Consider the following 19426-nt stretch of genomic DNA (forward strand, 5'->3'; position numbering starts at 1 on the left):
TTTATAGGTCAAACCCAGCACTTTGAACTGAGCCTGACAACTAATTGGTAACCAGTGCAGCTGCGCCAGAATTGAAGTTATATATATGGACTGACCTACCCCAGTCAGCAATCTGGCCGCTGTGTTCTGCACTAGCTGGAGTTTCTGAACTGTCTTCAAAGGCAGCCTCACATATAACAAATTGCAGTACTCTAGCCTAGAAGTTATCAGAGTGTAGACAACAGAAGTTAAGCTGTCCCGATCCAGATATGGCCGTTGCTGGGCCACCAGTCACAGCTGTTGGAAGCCACTCTGTGCCACCAAAGCCACTTGAGCCTCAAGTGACAGTAATGGATCCAGGAGTACCCCCAAGCTATATACCTGCTTATTCAGAGGGAGTGTAACACTATCCAGAGCAGGCCACAACCCATCCATCTGGTCTAGAGAACCACCCACTAACAATGCCCCAGTCTTGTCCAGATTAAGCTTCAGTTTATTGGCTCTCATCCAGTCCAGTACCGAGGCAAGACATGAATTTAGCACACCTGAAGCTGTAAATGAGTAGTGCTGTGTGTCATCAGCATATTGCTGACAATGTACTCCAAACTTCTGGATGACCCCACTCAGCAGTTTCATGTAGATATTAAATAGCATGGGGAACAGAACTGAACCCTGCAGGACCACATATTGAGGGTGCCACTGGGCCTAATAGCATTCCTCAATCACCACCCTCTGAGAACAACCATCCAAGTACGACTGGAACCACTGCAAAGGAGTGCCACCTACCCCCACGTGGACAGCTGTTCCAGAAGAATGCCATGGTCGATGATATCGAAAGCCCCTGAGAGATGAAGGAGAATTTACAAGGATACACTCCCCCTGTCTCTCTCCCAACAAAGACCAAAGGGTGACCAAGGCAATTTCCGTGCCAAAGCTGGGCCTAAACCCCGATGGAAATGGATCCAGAAAATTAGTTTCGTCCAGGAGAACCTGTATCTGGTCTGCAACCATGCACTCAAGAACCTTGTCCCCAAAGGGGAGATTGGTAACTGGCTGACCATTAATTAATTTTTCTGGGTCCAAGGAGGGTTTCTTAAGGAGTGGTCCTACCGCTGCCTCCTTCGAACAGGCAGGGACCACCCCCTCTTGCAAGGATGCATTAATCACCTCCCTGGCCCAGCTAGCTGTCCCCTCTCTGCTGGTCAAGAGCACAAGTGGTTGCCTGGACTGAACCAAGCACATCGTCCACGTCCTCAAGTCTTGCTAACTGAAATCCATCCAACACAACAGGACAAGACAGTGTTCTGGACACCTCTTGAGACTCATCCACTATAACTATGGAGTCAAGGTTCTGGCGGATCCTACCCTCAAAATGCTTTACAAACAAGTCACAGCAAGCCACCATTGGTTCCACCACCTCCTGTGGACCAGAGTGTAAAAGGCCTCGTACAACTGGGAAAGCTCTGCTGGACAGCTTAATGAAGATGTAATGGAAGCTGCAAAGTATTGTAATGATACTCAGCTCACATGGTAACATCAACATGCAATTTCATTATTGCAATTGAAACAGAACCAATCACTACATAGTTAAAAAAACAACTTTATTAGAAACTGGAAGATGCTCATTCTTTTCCCCCACAATGTGCAATTTGTACCCTGAGAATAGGCTTAGTTAAAAGAATGGTTTTGCAGCTCTCTTTACTATACTATCTTTGCTGTCATTACAGACAGAATCCTTACAAATCTGGTTTGTTCCTCTTATTGCAAAATATAAATATTAACTTATATGTAATTACATACTAACTGATTTGGTAATGGAACATAGGATGTCTATAGCAGAATTTGCTACAAGCTTGAGCAGCTGCAGCTTATCTCTGGTGCAGCTAATTCTTCTAGCAGCTGGAAGGGGAAGAAGCAGACAAGATGAACTGCAATGCCAGATTTTCAGAAACAGCAATAGTTCCTCCCTGCCCCCTCCCCATGGAAATGAAGCATAGTCTACACCTGCAGAGGAACAGGGCAGTAGAATCCTGAAGTGCTGCACTGCTTCAGAGGGGTGTGTCACATCTGAATGCTCCTTCATGTTTTTTTAATTGTCTGCAAATAAACTACAGCATCAGGGAGAAAGGTTTTGTCCCAGCTTGCCATCTGCTGTGTTAGTTTCTCCTCGAAGAGACCACTAAAAAATATGAGCCACCACTAAAAAATATGAGCCACCCCTGCAATCTGAAGTGGTACAAGCCATTATACTTGGGATCTTTCCATCTCCTCCAACTGCATGCATGTTGCTTGAAGCTGCTGCAGTATCCTTTGACTGTTGAAAGGGAGCCTTCAAAGTTCTGAACAGGGAGAGCTGGGCTGAATTTCCCTTGGCAAGCATAGGGTTTTAATGTGGTCTTCATCAATAACACTGTTATCACTAATACGACCTCTTACTGCAGCTACAGCTTAAGTATTTCTGGCTCCTAGCAAGATTCCACAATCATTTCTATGGAACAGCTGAATTGTGACAGATTACAAGTACTATTTAAAGTTCTGAATCCACAAAATTTCAACACAATCCATACTGGCCTAACCATATGACAAAGCTATATAAAACTCTCCAAGAGGCATGGAAATAAACAGGGTTCACAATCCTCGGCATTTTAAAAAACTTCAGTTTATACAGAATACAACTCTGCAGTAAGTGCTCTGAAACCCAACTAAGGCCAATGGTTTGGGTACTGGATCATTAGGCTATAATACTGTTTTGCTTTACAAGAGAAATATATCTGAGCCTGTAAATATGAGCTCTAGTGAAATTTTTTTAATGAGGTAATAAGGTAGACGAGATGTGTATGATGAATGCTACCTTCTATCATAAAACATAACATGCTGGCTGATTTCTGTCCACCTATGCATAATACAACTCTTCTGCAAACACCTGAATGACAAAACTATAATGAGGTACACATTAAGCCTGATTTAATGGCAGCAAAAGTCCTTCACAGTGGAGAAATTTTGTGTGTGTAGGGCCTTCTTGGTACATGCATCAGTTGCATAAATGAAGAAACACTCATTTATAGAGTCATTTTTGTGTTTTTAAATAGTTTTATTTGTGCATTTTCAATAGTAAATACAATCTTAGTAAAAACAACAACCCTAATTCTCCCCTCCCCCCAGACATTCCATGTGTATGTATCATTCACAAAGAGGTAAGTTATTTAACAAGTTATGTGTATGTATTGTGGTGAATTGTAGGCTTTAGTTAATGTCACGTTCATAGTCTCAGCAGAGATTGCCATGAGTTGATGGAGGTGTCCTAGACATATTGCCTCTAATACGTTGAATAAAAATGTACAAAGAGTCATTGAAGATGTGTTTGTAGCCACTACAATTTTATAATATTCCATTGTGCTGTATTACATATACCCTCAATGAGTGAGATATTCTTGGGACAGAAAACCACGGTGCCTAGCTGACTCCATGCATGACTGCTTGTGTAGGCACTAGAGGTATGAGAACAAGGGATAATAAGATATAGTGTGCTCAAGATCACTTAATATGGATTGGTTTGCTCTCAGGATCTCTAAACCAGGAATGGGTAACCTGAGGGCCTCATGCAGTCCTCCAGCCCTCTCTATCTGGGCCTTGGGACTAGGTATGGGGGGAAATAGCTGGAGGATACTTGCCTCAACAATACTACATGCAAGAAGGATCTTGGAATTGTCGTTGATCACAAGATGAATATGAGCCAACAGTGTGATGTAGCTGCACATAAGGCAAATGCTATTTAGGCTGCATTAACAGACATATAGTCTCCAAATTGCATGAAGTAATATTTCCGTCTATTCAGCACTAATCAGACCTCATCTTGAGTACTGCATCCAGTTCTGGACACTGCACTTTAAGAAGGATGCAGACAAATTGGAAGAGGTTCAGAGGAGGGCAACAAGGATGATCAGGGGACTGGAAACAAAGCCCTATGAGAAACCGAAAGAACTGAGCATGTTTAGCCTTGAGAAGACTGAGAGGAGATATGATAGCATTCTTCAAGTACTTCTAAGTTTGTCACACAGAGGAGTGGCCAGATCTCTTTTTGATCATCCCAGGGCTCAGGTTATAGGAAACCAGATTTAGGATGAATATCAGGAAAAACTTCCTAAATGTTAGAGTGGTACAACAATGGAATCAATTACCTAGGGAGGTGGTGGGCTCTCCAACACTGGAGGCCTCCAAGAGGCAGCTGAACAGCCACCTGTCAGGTATGCTTTAACTTGGATTCCTGCATTGAGCAGGGTGGTGGACTTGATGGCCTTATAGGACCCTTCAAACGCTACTATTCTATGATAATTCAATTGAGTTCTCATTCAAATCTGAATCTATCAAATTTTCACTTTCCGAAACAATATGAGAAGCAAGAAACAGCCATCCTTCAAAATTTGCACTTATCTGCATTTTGCAATGCAATTTTTCAACCAACCAGTGTTGACAAAAATGCCTATATTGGGGAAAATATGCATAAAATGACTATATTAGTGAATATATCATACAAAAATGCATAATGTGAGGAGAAATTGCTTGCAAAATGTAGTCAGTCAAAATTGCATACAAAAACATGTTTAGTAGAAATTCTCACTAAAATTCTAAACAATTTTCATGACGTTTGGTGTTTTTTTTCTAAAAAAAAATCAGATTGCGGCAGAAATGTGAACCAAATTTAGGACTGGAAAAATGAGAAAGAGAAGAGTATATTACCAAATTGGCCTCTTTGTACCCAGAATCCTTTTGTGATTGTGGCAGGAGCTCTAAATGCTAGAATAGGGCAGAAAGACCATGTGTTGCAGTCTCATTTTCACAAATGCCCACCCAATCATGAGAAGGCCCATATGGTTCCTGTTAGACAATCCAAAGATAAAGGTGCAACTATGCTGGCCTTTGTCTAATGCAAATGGTTAACAGACTGGAACTAGTAATTCTAAATGGGAGTGTAGACGGTGACAGTAATGGTGAATTTACATTTCTTGCAGGGTTGGGAGCCTCTACAATTCATTATTTTATTGTTTCATATGATTTATTAAATTCAGTGACTTGCTGTAAGGTGGGCAAGCGTATTGAGAGTGAGTACCTACTCATGGTCTTATCCTTGAAATTAGGAACTCAAAACATTTATGCAGACCATGAATTGATGCTAAACTCCGAGGCTGAGACAAGAACTTACATGTCAAGTAGTAAAATAAGATAAAAAATGTTTTAACAGAGTTGCTGTACTCGGAAGGTATATGCCATCATGAAGCTATGTTGACAGCAGATTCCCCGGGAATAGTGCTAATCTTGTTTCAAGAATTGATTTTCCCTCTACAAAATTGTTTGAAAGTTAAAATCCCAGCAAGACTAAATTCTAGTAAATCCAAACACTGGTTCGATCATGAATGCATTGACATGAAAAAATCCCTAATTGAAAAGTTATCAGGGAATAAAATCTGCCAGTATTGCCTCCTGAATAGTTTCAATTAAAGAGGAGATATAAGGCTTTAATTAAAGTAAAAAAGAAGCAGGCCACAAGAGAGACATGGAAAAGCTTAATTAAAGCGACAAGAGCAAATGGTTCTGCAACTTTTTGGAGAGTGGTCTCGAGGGGCTGCCTGAACACAACAGTTAACATGGACAGCCATATTCCCATGAACTCTTAGGAACAACACTTTAGTGCCATCTATGAGACGGGGGCAAAATTGTCACCAGACATCAAAGGCAAATATAAACAGCTTTCCCAAGTGGCTGCTGATTACTTCCTATGAAGTTAGAAATCTTATTTCTAAATTAAAAGCTGGCAAAGCACTGGGGAGCGATAATATCCCACCAGAACTGCTGAAGGCAAATATAGAGTGGTGGGCTCCTATCCTAGTGGTATTATTTACACGCATTGATCAGACAGCATGCATCCCAGAGGATTGGGGACTGGCCATCATTATTCCAATATACAAAAAAGGAAAAAGTTCAGATCCTGCAAATTATGGATCGATTAGCTTGCTGAGTATAATCAGCAAGTTATATGCTTCTCATTTGCATTAAACTGGCTAGAGCAGGAAAATATACTTGAAGATGAGCAGGCTGGTTTCAGAGCAGGATGCTCCACAGCTCACCAAGGGCTTGTTCTTCAACATCTTGCTGAAAAGTATGCTCTATCAACTAAGGAGGGGCTTCACGTAGCTTTTATTGACTTTACGTCGGTGTTTGATTCGATTTCAATAGGTAAGACTATGGGAAAAATTTGAGACCACAAATATTGACAGGAGACTCCATACATTAATGTGTAGTCTTTATGAAAATACATGCTTGAGGGTCAAATGCCATTGTGTTGGTCATTTAACAGGACCCATTCCCACCTTTAATGGAGTTAAATAGGGAAGTATTTTGGCTCCCACTGTTTAACTTCTATATTAACTCCTTGATGAAATCCTTAGCAAAGGTAAACTCACATCCTCCTAAGTTGGCAAAAAGACCCCGTCAATCCTTCTCTATGCAGATGATACAGTATTTTTATCCTTGTCGAGCAATGATCTGAGATGTCTTTTAAGTGCTTTAGCCCAATATTGTAAAGATTACAAAAAGAAGGCTGACAATTAACGATAAGTCTAAGGTCCTAATTTTTAATAGTAGGACTAAGCACTAATGGCAGATTATTAATGATCATCAAATTGAGCAGGTTATTATCTATAGATGTCTACGGCCTTGTGGAAAGTCCAAACAAAAAATACCACTGTGAACACTCAGAGAAGCACAAAGGCACAGGTGGTCAATATATTCCTGCAGCCATCCAAGTTTTTATCACCAAGGTTATAGGCCCAGATGTTGTATGGCTGCCAGCTGTGTTTTTGATGATTTTGCCCCCTTCGAGGTTGTACAAACAAAATTTATAAGAGCTGTATTAGGAACCCTAACATGAGTACCTAATACAATTTTGGAGTTGGAGGTGGGCCAAATCTCTGTAGAGGCACATACACCGATATATAAGATAAACTTCTGGCTAAAGTTGATGTTTTTTTCAGTGGCATTAGCTCCTTTGACACTGACTGATCCTTTTCAATCTAGATGGAAAAGGACGTTGTCTGCAAAATTGCTGAATTTGGCTTTTTCTACTGCCGCTATTCTGGCATTACGTTATACTAAAGCTAAAACTGCTGTCTCCCAACAAATTAAGGACATGACAAAATCATTTGAGCTTGGCCCCATTTCACTCTAACTATGGAGATTATGTGAGAATGTACAATCCCCAAGTACAGAAAAGCTTTCACGCTCACTAGGCTCAATGTTTTACCTTCTGTGCATCAGCTGTTACCTACTGGAGAGTGATGATGGAATAATAATAACAATGATAGCTAACCTTTTCGGGGCTTTTTGCCCACTGGGGTATTTATTCAACACCCTTAGAGTCATATTACCTCACGTTGCAGCTGTTTGTTTCTTTCTCTGTATAATGTTGATGTTTTTATAGTTTTTAAATATTTTATAGTACTAATCTTTGACTGTAATAAATGATTGATTGATCAAACGAACCAAATTTAGGATCGGAAAAATGAGAAACCGAGACAACTGAAATGGACAGGTCTTTCCATCCCTACTTGGGACTCTCTCTAGACCATACCCTCTCCCAGTTTTTTGTGACAGTACTCACGGATATGGAGTACAGCTGCCCATGGTAGCCATTTTGTGCTGGCACCTAAAGCACTTTGATCAATAAATGAGAACTGGCACGTCATTATCTTTTTTAATTAAAAAAGGCACTGCCCCCTCCTCAACCACACACACTCTCCCTAAGCCACACTGCTTACCATCCCTACTTTGCACCCTTAAGTGTTTCTGCCTGGCTGAAATGTGTCTTTGAATTGGATAGAGGATAGACTGCAAAAATATGTGCGTGTATGGAGAAACTGAGCAAAGGCTACTGTACAAAGGTAAAATTCACAATTATGGCTTTTGCCTCTGCTCCCCCCCTCTGAATGTGGCCTCTTGAAGGTTGCCCAGAAGGTAATTTGCCCTTGGTATGAAACAGGTTCTCCATCTCTGGTTTAAAATCTGAATTTCCCACCCACTCTTATGAAAAGGTTAGACAAAAGCATCAGAAATAAATAAATGACCAAGCCCAAAACTCACTAAACGGAAGAGAGGGAGGGAACAAGTCTAGTGAGGACTGGTACCAATATCAGGGAAGGGTCAGCTGGGAGGGTGATGGGACCAAACTGAAGCATAAAGTAAAATCTGACTGTTGTTGTTATGTGCCTTCAAGTTGATTATGACTTATGGCAACCCTATGAATCAGTGACCTCCAAGAGCATCTGTCATGAACCACCCTGTTCAGATCTTGTAAGTTCAGGTCTGTGGCTCCCTTTATAGAATCAATCCATCTCTTCTTTGGCCTTCCTCTTTTTCTACTCCCTTCTGTTTTTCCCAGCATTATTTGTCTTTTCCAGTGAATCATGCCTTCTCATTGTGTCCAAAGTATGATAACCTCAGTTTCATCATTTTAGCTTCTAATGATAGCTCTGGTTTAATTTGTTCTAACACCCAATAATTTGTCTTTTTCACAGTCCATGGTATCAGCAAATCTCTCCTCTTCTCTAAACACAAACTTAAAAATGCAGAGACTTCTGCAAACATAAGACATCACTCTGTTTAAATTATATTAATTTATTTTTAAGAATATCCCTTTTAATCCTTCATGCATGCTTTTTAACAAAAAAAAAGGTGGTCTGAATTGGATCTGCCAACACGTTATCATCACGTGTTCTATAATTTGGCTGTTTCAACTGTTCTTCCTGGTCTATTACACCTTTGCAAATGTCAGCAAATGAACTACACAAAGTTCAATAGGAAAGGTTTGCTGAACATCTTCTGTTTAATGTAAACAAGACAGGAGGGAAAAAAATCCAAGAATATATAGAAATAGAGAGACCTTGTAACACTAGATAACAGGGCACAGGGATTATTAATCATGGTTATACAGATGTGTTTGTTGAGAGATGCTAATCTTAATTTCTCATACAATCGAGAACAACAGTGAATGTGTAGCTTCCACACTGTACTTTGCTGGTTCTCATGCCAATAAGGATGCTATTTCACAATTGAAAGCTTTGCTGCATTCAGCAGGTCATGGTGCTATAAAGAAATACCACGATTATTGTGCCCTGTAGGACTTAGTGTTATGATCTTTGCACTGGCGATACTTCAAAGTAGTGCTGGGTTTCAGTCCATTAGTATACAAATATACACACGTAAACAGGTGATGTACAAGCAGGCTGAAACTGTGTTTTGTATCACAGCTTCAATATTGCACTGATGAATACATTATATCAAATGCTACAGTTAAAAGATCAGACTAGTAGGCAGACAACTGCAATGATAACAAAAATAGATTAAGGAGAAATGGCTATTCTAGCAGACATCTCATGTTGGTACAAAATTGTCAACGTCGGAATCTAAATTAAATAGATGCAATAGATAATACAAAGGTGCCTTTATTTACATAAATGTGCATCAGGATAAAAATTAAAACTGGATCTGTATCCTGGAATCATTTCATTTTCATTTATTAAATGTATATATCGCCCGACTCGCAATAGCTCTCTCCAAACAATTCTAGCTTTCTTCATCCACTCATATATACAAACACTGTTTGTTTTATTTGTAATGATACCAAGCACCCAATGGTCACCACAAACAACTTTATAACTGGTTTTTACTCTGTACTTCTGGAGAACAGACTATTTGTTCTTCCGTGTTTACTGGTGGATAATAAATAACTATACATGGATCTACATTTGGGCACACATGCATGCACACACACACACATCAGAACAGGGGTACTTATGAAGGCATCGATTCAACCAATTCAAAGAATAACCCAACTAGTCTTTAAAATAAAAGTGCATGAAAAGCAAGTTATAAAAAAGTTAAAAGAGTTCCATTTTGGAAGGAAAATTCAATTGTTTTTACACAAATAAAAAGGTTGCTGCTATAATTTATGGGTTCACAAAAAGAATCATGGGCCAAGAAAAAGGGTTAACGCTTTCCTAGCTTTGGGCCATGCATTATGACAAAAAGGGCATGTCTTTAAAGAACATGGAAAAACACTGGTGTCTTAAAATGACTTTAACAGAGTTATTTCTTGAAAACAAGAGAACTTGAACTTCCTTAATATGCATGGCATGTGCAATCAGGCTTGGATCTTGGTGTTTTTAAAAGCAAACTGAACTTTAATGTTAGATATCTGGCTTGAACAGATAGGATTATCCCATATCATTTTTTAAAAACATTTTCAGAAATCAATCTATCATAGTCTGAATAGCTTCAGTTATAGTGAACTAGAAGACTCCAACTGCCCAGATATAGTTTAAGTGAATTTCTCTCCTCATAGTTTTGAACAGCAAAACTTAAGTCTGCCTCCAGCTTTGGGGTACTGTGAAGTCCAGTGGGATTTATCTAGAATATGTAGACCACAGATTTCAGATATAGCACCACCAACGCATATAAAGCTCAGGCCTCTGATTTGCCTAGTAGCATGTGTCTGAGACTCAGGAATTTTACCTAGATTTTAGGCATGTGGCAGGTTTGCATATACCAGGTTTGCTTAAATTCCACTTTGCTAAAGAGACTTAGATTTAACACACAAGGGAATTAATCACAATTCTACCTTTCTGCCTAGATAACCAATGCTATCTGCACTGTTTAAAACGTAAACAACTTTTCAGATGGGCCTGTTTCCATGAATGTATATTACACACTTCTCACCTAATGTCTGCCTGATGCTCGGTAAGAAAATGCTAAGCCTTTCCTTATATTTATTTTCCTCAGCTGCATTTGTGAGCCACGTTCAATAACTTTGGTGGCACACAGAAATAAAAAATCATCAACATGCTATTATTCTGCTAGGGAGGCAAGTATCTTGATGATTAGACAGTACATATGAACCTACTTTGTTAGGCTGCTCCTGGCCATGCCTCTCTTATAAGAAGGTAGGCCTAAATTTTGCCTCACAGCTTTTAATGTTCCCCACATGGGACTGCTGACATAAGCTATTTTAGACCAAATTGTCCCACTTTCCAACAGATTGCCTTTCTAACACATTTTTAGCTAGTTCCTACAACATTAGATGACAACAGGTACGGGTATTGATTAGGCCTCTGTTTTTCGCTTTATGTTTCACATCACATCACTGTGAGCTGCAAAACTCAACCAAGTTTACACCAAGCCAAATAATATCTGAAGCAGGGAGCAAGTGTGTTGAAAAGTTATTATAAGTTATTATTACACTGAATTCCCAAGAATGAGATTAATGGGACAATTGTTTAGAAACTAAATTTTGCTGTGTTGCTACCATGTCAATTAGGGGCAAACTGGTGAGAAGGGTCACTCCCCTCTGATTAAGCAAAATGTAACTGCCCCTCCTAAAAGCAAAAAGAAACTCTATTCAATGCAGGGTAGAGAGCTGACTCATTTGGAGTTTTCAGCATATGAAGAACTGAAGGAGACAAGTAAGAAGAAAGAAAGGGAGAGACCATTGGCTGACTGAGGAGGTCAAGCGCCCTTCCTTTTCTTTCCTCTTGCTCATCCTCTACCCTTGATTGTCTGGCAGGCCAATCTAGCTTATGACTGACTATAGCAAAATAAAGGGATTTTGTTTTCTCCTTGACTTATAACAGCTTCTTGCTCCAAAACAATAAAATCACAAATTTGCATCCCAAGCTTGAAGCAGCCTGCAAAGAATTACAATCCATATGCACTATAAAATGTGGCTTCAGAATCAGCTGTCCCTTGGCCTGGATGCTACAGCTATCCAAATTAGCTAATAATAAAGTATTTGAAAAAAGCAAAACAATGATACTTCTGATCATCAAGGCACAAGATACTCTTTAGCCAATTAATCATAACAAGAATCTTTAAAACACTATAAAACCCCTGTAAGTGGCCTGTAATACTAGCATTCTTGCAAATAGACATTTGGATCAAATAATCCAGGGCACCAATACAAAACATAAGGCAAATAAAGTTATGTAGCATAATAAAGGAGAATAAGCAAGGATACTTGTGGCCACCTATTACTCTAGCATAACAAAAAAATCAGCAATAAACTGAACATCACAATGAACAGAACTCAAACATCATGAAAGATATACAAAAAAAATTCATTTTAAGCTGTGTGTTCATTTACAACCTCTTATTTAAATACTTTACAATGCTTTAATCACTTACTGGTTTCAATTTAAATGGATAAAACACACCTCAGCTATGAATCAAAGAAGTATTTCTTTAAAAGCCTATGAGCCCTAAAGTATATAAAAACACCTACCTCCTAAAAGGTTATTAAAGTAAACTTTTAAACTAAAGTCCTCATGTGTACAGCCCTTTGAGCTTATTCTGTTCTGCCAATATTCCCTTGATTGTGTTGTGGACAGAACACCTATTTTCCCATCCCCCCATATGGTCACTCCCAAGGAATTAAAAAACTAGTATTTCAATCTGAATGTGTGCCATATGAATTCTCCAAATGTATGCCATTGCTTTGCTTTTTGTTTTCTTGCCTGGGAAGTTATCAGTCTTTTCTGATTGAAACACAAGATGATCTCATAGTCGGATGCTCAGAGTAGCTTATTTATGGTGTGGACGAGGCATGGAATTTCACAAATGCAATTGCAGCCAGCTCTTTACAAAATTCTTCTAATACTATTACACCTTCTAGTAATGTCATATGATCCACACTGTAGAGAGAAGATGAGGAATTAACAGAAAGCCACACATGATGTCTTTTGTAATGGACTGATTATTAATAAACTTACATTGGCCCTTCTGGTTCTAAGCCAAGAAGGCGCATCCTGATCAGCAGAAGTTTAGTCGTGAAATCGGGTATGCGCTGGATCCTCACCATGAGATCTCCAACAACCTGTACATTACACATATAACAACACTGAATGAATGTAAGGAAAGAGCAAGTTAGTGTTGGAAGCTATAGCAATTAGAATCCAGTGCTACTAGCTCTGATTATATTTAGACAGCTGAATACTGTGATGTGGGACAAACATTAATGTGGTTTCAAGGCAGAACATTTTCCGTGGCTTTATTTTTCTGCAGAAAAAAAAATCCATTGTTTCATACAATTCATCAGTAACAATGAATATATGGCAATACAATATAAGGCAAGCTTGGCAATTTTCAAAGTTGTAGTGAATGATTTTCAGGTGACTTTCCCTAGAGGATGAGAGAGTGCTTAGAAAATAGAAATGGACTGCCTTCAAGTTGATTCTGACTTATGGCAACCATATGAATAGGGTTTTCATGGTAAGCAGTATTCAGAGGGGGTTTACCATTGCCTTCCTCTGAGGCTGAGAGGCAGTGACTGGCCCAAGGTCACCCAGTGAGCTTCATGGCTGTGTGGGGATTTGAACCCTGGTCTCCCAGGTCATAGTCCAACACCTTAACCACTACACCACACTGGTGTGTTTTAGTGATTTGTAAAATAAAACCACAGATACATGTAATAATCCAAACAAACATTCACCTACAAATTATCTGATTGGCTTTGATTTGACTTACACAGCCAAAGTTAAACATCTTTTTTCACCTGAGACTGAAACTGCTTTTTAGTTTTGTTTACTAAATGCAAGTCAAACAAACACGCTAAATCCGATCACACACTATTTAGGACATCAGATCACTTCGCATGAAATTTACCAATTCAAAATTTTCCAGAAAACCCACATCATTCACTGGTCAGGATCCCAGAGGACCACTTAAAATGTTATAATCATCTGTGAAAGAAAGTATATACTGTAACATGGTCTGTGGCAATGTACATAATGTGCAGCACCTGCTCAACCAGCATAGTAATTGCAGGAAAAACCAATTATCTGCTCTAAAAGTATTCCGTTGGACATACAACCTGCATGAAGGTTCATAAAATGTTATTTTTTTCCAATTGGAGGTTGTAACTGTGCAGGGAAAATATATCATAAGAAGCAGACCTAGGCATACGTACTTCTGAATATTTTATTTATTTATTACTTGATTTATATCCCACTCTTCCTCCCAGCAGGAGCCCAGGGCAGCAAACAAAAGCACTAAAACTTTAAAACATCATAAAAACAAACTTTAAAACGCATTAAAACAAAATATCTTTTAAAAGTTTCTTAAAAAAAACTTTCAAAGCATCTTCTAAGATTAAAAACATTTTAAAAAAGAAGGTTTAAGAACATATTAAAAAGCAATTCCAACACAGATGCAGGCATGGGATTCTACTCTCTATTTAAATACTTATTTGGCTGGCCTGGTACCTAACTGAAAGATGACGAGCAACAGAAATATTTTGTGGCACTGTTCCAGCTGCATATTCTTCATTTACTCACCCTGACAATGACTGAAAAAAGAGAGCGGCAGCCAGAAGCCAGATTTACATAGGGATCCAAAAGGTATTCATGGATGTGTGGATGAGGAAACAAGGAGAGCCTGGACAACACGGATGTGACTTGTAAATTGACATCATATGGCTGAGAGACAAAAAACCAACAAGAAAAAAGTTCTCCAGATGTTCACAAATTACTACAATACAGTATACCTAAAAAGCTTGGGGGTTTCCCATATGCAAAATTTACAATATGTGATGGCCATCAGATGCAGATGTGCAAGCAAAATCGAAGCTTCCTGTATAAATCTGAAAACCCATTACATAACCCAAGGAAAGTCAATTGCTGTGTTCCCAGTTTCATTTGTTTCGGACAATTATTTATCCAATCTGTTCTCAAACTGAAGCATAAAAGGAAAGGCAGGTGTGCATGTAGTTACTGATTTATAGACAGGGGCTATTCATATGTCAGGCATGCTGATTCAGTATACATGATACCTGCAAACTACATTGGGGATTGTGGCAATTTTGATTCCTGAAATCCAAATGGCAAATTGGGACCAGCACAGACAGAGTGTCACTTCTTTCTGTCTCTGCTTCCCAGCCACTTTCTTCCATTTTAGCACTACAGCCATGATGCAAAAGTGGAGAATTGTTAATATCAGGACAAGCCATTAAAAATCATAGAATTGTAGAGTTGGAAGGGGCCTTTCAGGCCATCAAATCCAACCCCCTGCTTGATGCAGGAATCCAGCTTAAAAGTATGCCCGACAGGTGGTTGTCCAGATGCCTCTTCAATGCCTCCAGTGTTGGAAAACATGGCATGGAAACATTGTTCTGAATATACAACCACCTTCATGAACTAACCTTGAATTTGAAGTTCTCACTTTCTTCTGCTTATTGTTTCTTGAAGTTATTTCACTTCAAGTTATTCCCCTTCCCGACTACCAGCAAAAAGAGCACTTCACCCTTTGCTTTGTAATGTGTCAGGCTGGGTAGTAACAGACTGATTATATACAGCTGACTGAACCATATCAGCAGCACTGTAAACTGAAACAAAGCAATTGGCAAAAAGCCACTAATATTAGCCGTACTGGAACAAACATACAAGAGGTTGGCTGTGAGCTGCCCAATAGCTAAGAAGATACCTTTGGGGAACAATGATAAGTGTTCAAAGTTACAATTACATGATTGACTGGGCCAAGACAATCAAGAATATGACTCTACTTGAAGCACTATCCTCTGGGTACAGCTTTACTGAGAGTAAGAGCAGCACTAGACTGTGTAATAGTTGTATTAGAACTGTCATTCAATTTAAGAAGTCTTTCATTGATTTAATTTATTAATTTAATGTATTTATCAATTAAATGCACATGCATTTGAACATGTACAAACACTCTAAAGAAAAAAGCATTGGCAGCATTCACACATCACAGTGAAGCTCAGTTAATGGTTTGCTGTGGACTCCCGCTTTGCTTCTCACCTCATGCCTATGAGAGCAACAAGTCATGGCTTAGTGTTACATACAAACCAGAAATCATGATTTCTTTTGCTCCAGACAAATCACAACATTAAGCCAAGCGTTGTTCCTGGCATACCAATGATGGTTTATTTGGAGTGAAACACACCATGGCCCCTGATTCGTACGCAACACTGTCAGGGATTGTGGGTTGTTACTCCCACTGGCTAGAGGGAAGGTGTAGAACAGGAATGATATCCATTCTCATTGCAAACCATGAGCTATGGTTTATTTTTATTTGTTATATACAAAAATTATATTCAAAAATTTCAAAGCTGTGAACAAAAAGCAATGCAGGCAACAACAATAAAAACAGTATAACATCTATATTTGAAACCCAGAAATTGACAAAAGCATGATGTGCTTACATGTGACCTAGACCATTATTCCTTTGTTTAGAGATTATGCTTGCATGTTGCAGCAAAGACAGTCTAAGAAGAGGCATTCTCTCCTCCTGTATGAGATGAAAAGGAGGCATGCCTCCTCTTAAGATGGCACATGCATGTTTTTGTTAAGTATCTGAAGTAAGAATAATTCACATTCTTTTGAAATCCTGTTACTTGATTTATCTGTACTATCTCCATAATCAACCAGAGATTGTGAATAGTTGATTCAACTAATTAATCAGTGAAATGAGGTAGCCCTAATTATTATATAGCAAATAGGGTCAGTCCTAGTGCTTACATGTGCCAGTCACAGAAACATTAGAACCATGAATGCAGAAACAAATGAAGAAAATGAGACCACAATTAAGAAAACCCTACTCAAAGAGTGAAACTGCACATGACACGGGAGATCCTGTTCATGGATCCCCTGGGGTTCTTTTTCATTTAAAAGCCATTGCAGGATGGGGTTGGGGTGCGTTCTGTGTGTTTTTAAAAACCCTTTCTCTCCATACTGTATTCCAGGTATGGAGAACCTTTGGCTCCCTAGATGTTGCTGAACTACAGCTTACATTATCCGTGGCCATTGGTCATGCTTTTTGGGTCTGAAGGGAGTTGTAGTTCAGCAATATCTGGAGGCCCAGATATGCTATATTCCTATTTAAATCCCCCTCCCAGTTGCTATTTTCCCTATGGAAGGAAACAATGACATACTCAAATAAGTGTGTGAGCGTGTATATATGTGTGTGTGAGTGATTATTGCATGAAGGATTAAAAAAATTAACTGCCTCCAACCCCCATCCTGTTCACAGGTCTCCTCCATTACATCTAGTTATGTTCTAACTGCATTTGTACTCTGCATTTATATTTTCTTTCATTCAGCGAAGTGAAAAAGATATTTGCAGGCAATCAAGCCATCCAGTGGCAGCCCAAGGTACTGCAATATAAGCTGTTATATCAAGACTTTCTGTGGCAGTAGCATACTCTATTCTATTTTATTACTTTCCATAAACTGAATGGAGCAATTTCTGGTCTGCCCAAATGGAAGAAATTTAAGGGAAAGGTAAGAGAACTCCAAAAGGATCCACAGATTCTAGAATTAAATATTTTATTAAGAACAAAGGTTGAGATCCAACTAAGTCAGATTCAGAGCAAATCCATTGAAATAATGGACTTAAGTATGTTGCTCATTGATTTCAGTGGGTCTATTCTATGACTTAGTTGGATCTTACTCAAAGTGCCTGCAAATGGATTTCCACCAACTTACAAACATAATGGCAATGTATTTAATATGCACAACTGTGTAATATGGAGCTTCATCTGCAGAATTAAAGAGCCTTGATACATAAGGGAACAGGAGCAGAAGAAACTGAATTATACAAACCTACATGCCTGTGATTAATAATGCCTGCAGAAATAATAAAGAGTCTATGCCAGCAAAATTGTATTCAATCGTGTCAAAATCTTTATGTGGCATACCTGTAAAGCTAACAATATCAATTTTTGTCATATTTAATTTGAATTGACTAGATCAACAGTTTTCTATTCCTGACTTACTTCCGCATTGTAGAGTAATTTATCCCTTCAGGGGGGAAATCATTTTGGCTCAACTTTTTTTTGGTGGGAAAGAGGTTTAACAATTTCCCCATCCTACTGCATATTTTAATTCTCTATGCATCAACTAATGCCCTTGACACAAGAGAAAGAACACCAGCATGCTTGACTGATCCAGAAATTTTGTCATTCTGACAGGTGCTATATCAAATTGACAACATGCCACAATAACCCGTAGCTTTTTTTCCCAAGCAATGCTACTAGATAATTGTTCCCCTGACAATTGTTAGGTAAGGAATTTTTGCTTCTTTTTCTCTTTACCATTTTGGGGCTCACCACCTTGATCAGATTTTCATATGTATAAAGATTAGTTTTCGTAAAGCTGTTGAGACTCAGATTTTAAGCCTCAAATTCAATATTCATTTTAAATGAGGCATGTGTAGAATGTGTGTTGAATAGAAGCCACTTCAATATTACATTTTCCTGAAGACATGGAGGAAATCAGCTAAAAAGGCTTCAGGTTCAAGTCATTATGACTTGAGAATGGCCTGATGAAAGTCTGATGGTCAGACAACATGTGCCCCAGCAACCCATTTTTTTAAGCACAGAACTACATTGGTATCTAAGAAGCTGGCTCATACCAGGTCAGTCCATCCAGCTCAGTATTTCACTCCGAATGGGAGTAGCTCTCTTGAGTTTCAAGCTGAGGTCTTCCCCTTAACCCACTACCAAACCCTTTAACTAAAGAAGCCACAGGTGGAACTCGGAATCTTCTACATGCATTGATAAATGTGCAAGTTGAACAACTTTCGCTAGCACAAAGGGCCTTTCTCCCACCCTCTCCTCCCACTGCACTGTCCCCAAATCTGCTCCAGTGGTTGGGGGAAACCCCACACAGGGAAAGGAGAGGGGAGAGGGTTCTATTGTGCAAGGATAAATCCTTGCACCGATGGAACATTTGCTGTAGTGCTACATTGAATACAACCCATTGGCTCTACTGCTGGAACTATGGTCCTCCCTTCCTTGGCCATTTTTTAAGGAAAAAAATGCTGGAAATAGCTTAGGTCTAGGAACTGTTGGAGTTACAGATTCTGCATGGAAAGTATGTGCTCTACTGCTGAGTTATGACTGCATAACACATGTAAAGCAAAAGGCGAGGTGTGTGGCTTCAGAAACAAAAGGTGAGCTCAGGGAATGGGTGGTGGTGCTCACCCTGTCTGCCTCCCCAAGGTCATTTTCCACCCCAGTACTGGGAAAAAATGGCTGGAAGGGATGGGACTGGTTTAGGGCTCTCTGCCTGCATATGTCACTATCACATTTACCTAGGTGCAGGAAAATGTATGCACAAAATACATACATGATCATGTGCACAAACAACATGTTTATTTGGTCACAATTATATGCATCTGAAAGTTCCTACTACACACTGCTGCTTCTAAAAACATATATTAAATGTAATATACCAACTGGACCAGTGACACATGTCTAGCAGAGACCCCTTCTTGCCCATATTAGTGGCTCATCTGTGGCCAGTTTCTAATCACTAACAAAGAAATGTAACACCAGAAAGGGCTTTAGAAATCAGATTATGATAGTACTGTATAAACATCTGCTCATTTT

The 19426-nt window shown here is 39.2% G+C and overlaps 1 protein-coding gene across 4 annotated transcripts in view; it reads right to left on the reverse strand.

Moving 5' to 3' along the window:
* Positions 1 to 8641: 8641 nt before the first annotated feature.
* FHIP2A (FHF complex subunit HOOK interacting protein 2A) overlaps positions 8642 to 19426 on the reverse strand; it is a 49199-nt gene continuing 38414 nt past the window's right edge. For 2 of the 4 annotated variants that reach the window (XM_061635915.1, XM_061635917.1), the window contains 3 exons: positions 14355 to 14495; positions 12792 to 12919; positions 8642 to 12713 (listed from right to left, as the gene is read on the reverse strand). In XM_061635915.1, the coding sequence (XP_061491899.1) occupies positions 12608 to 12713; positions 12792 to 12919; positions 14355 to 14495 (375 nt within the window). In that variant the 3' untranslated portion in view covers positions 8642 to 12607. The remainder of the gene's footprint in view (positions 12714 to 12791; positions 12920 to 14354; positions 14496 to 19426) is intronic. The other 2 variants (XM_061635916.1, XM_061635918.1) reach the window with 1 other exon arrangement.

Source organism: Rhineura floridana, chromosome 7 (genome assembly GCF_030035675.1).
Source record: "Rhineura floridana isolate rRhiFlo1 chromosome 7, rRhiFlo1.hap2, whole genome shotgun sequence".
Classification (NCBI taxonomy): Eukaryota; Metazoa; Chordata; class Lepidosauria; order Squamata; family Rhineuridae; genus Rhineura; species Rhineura floridana.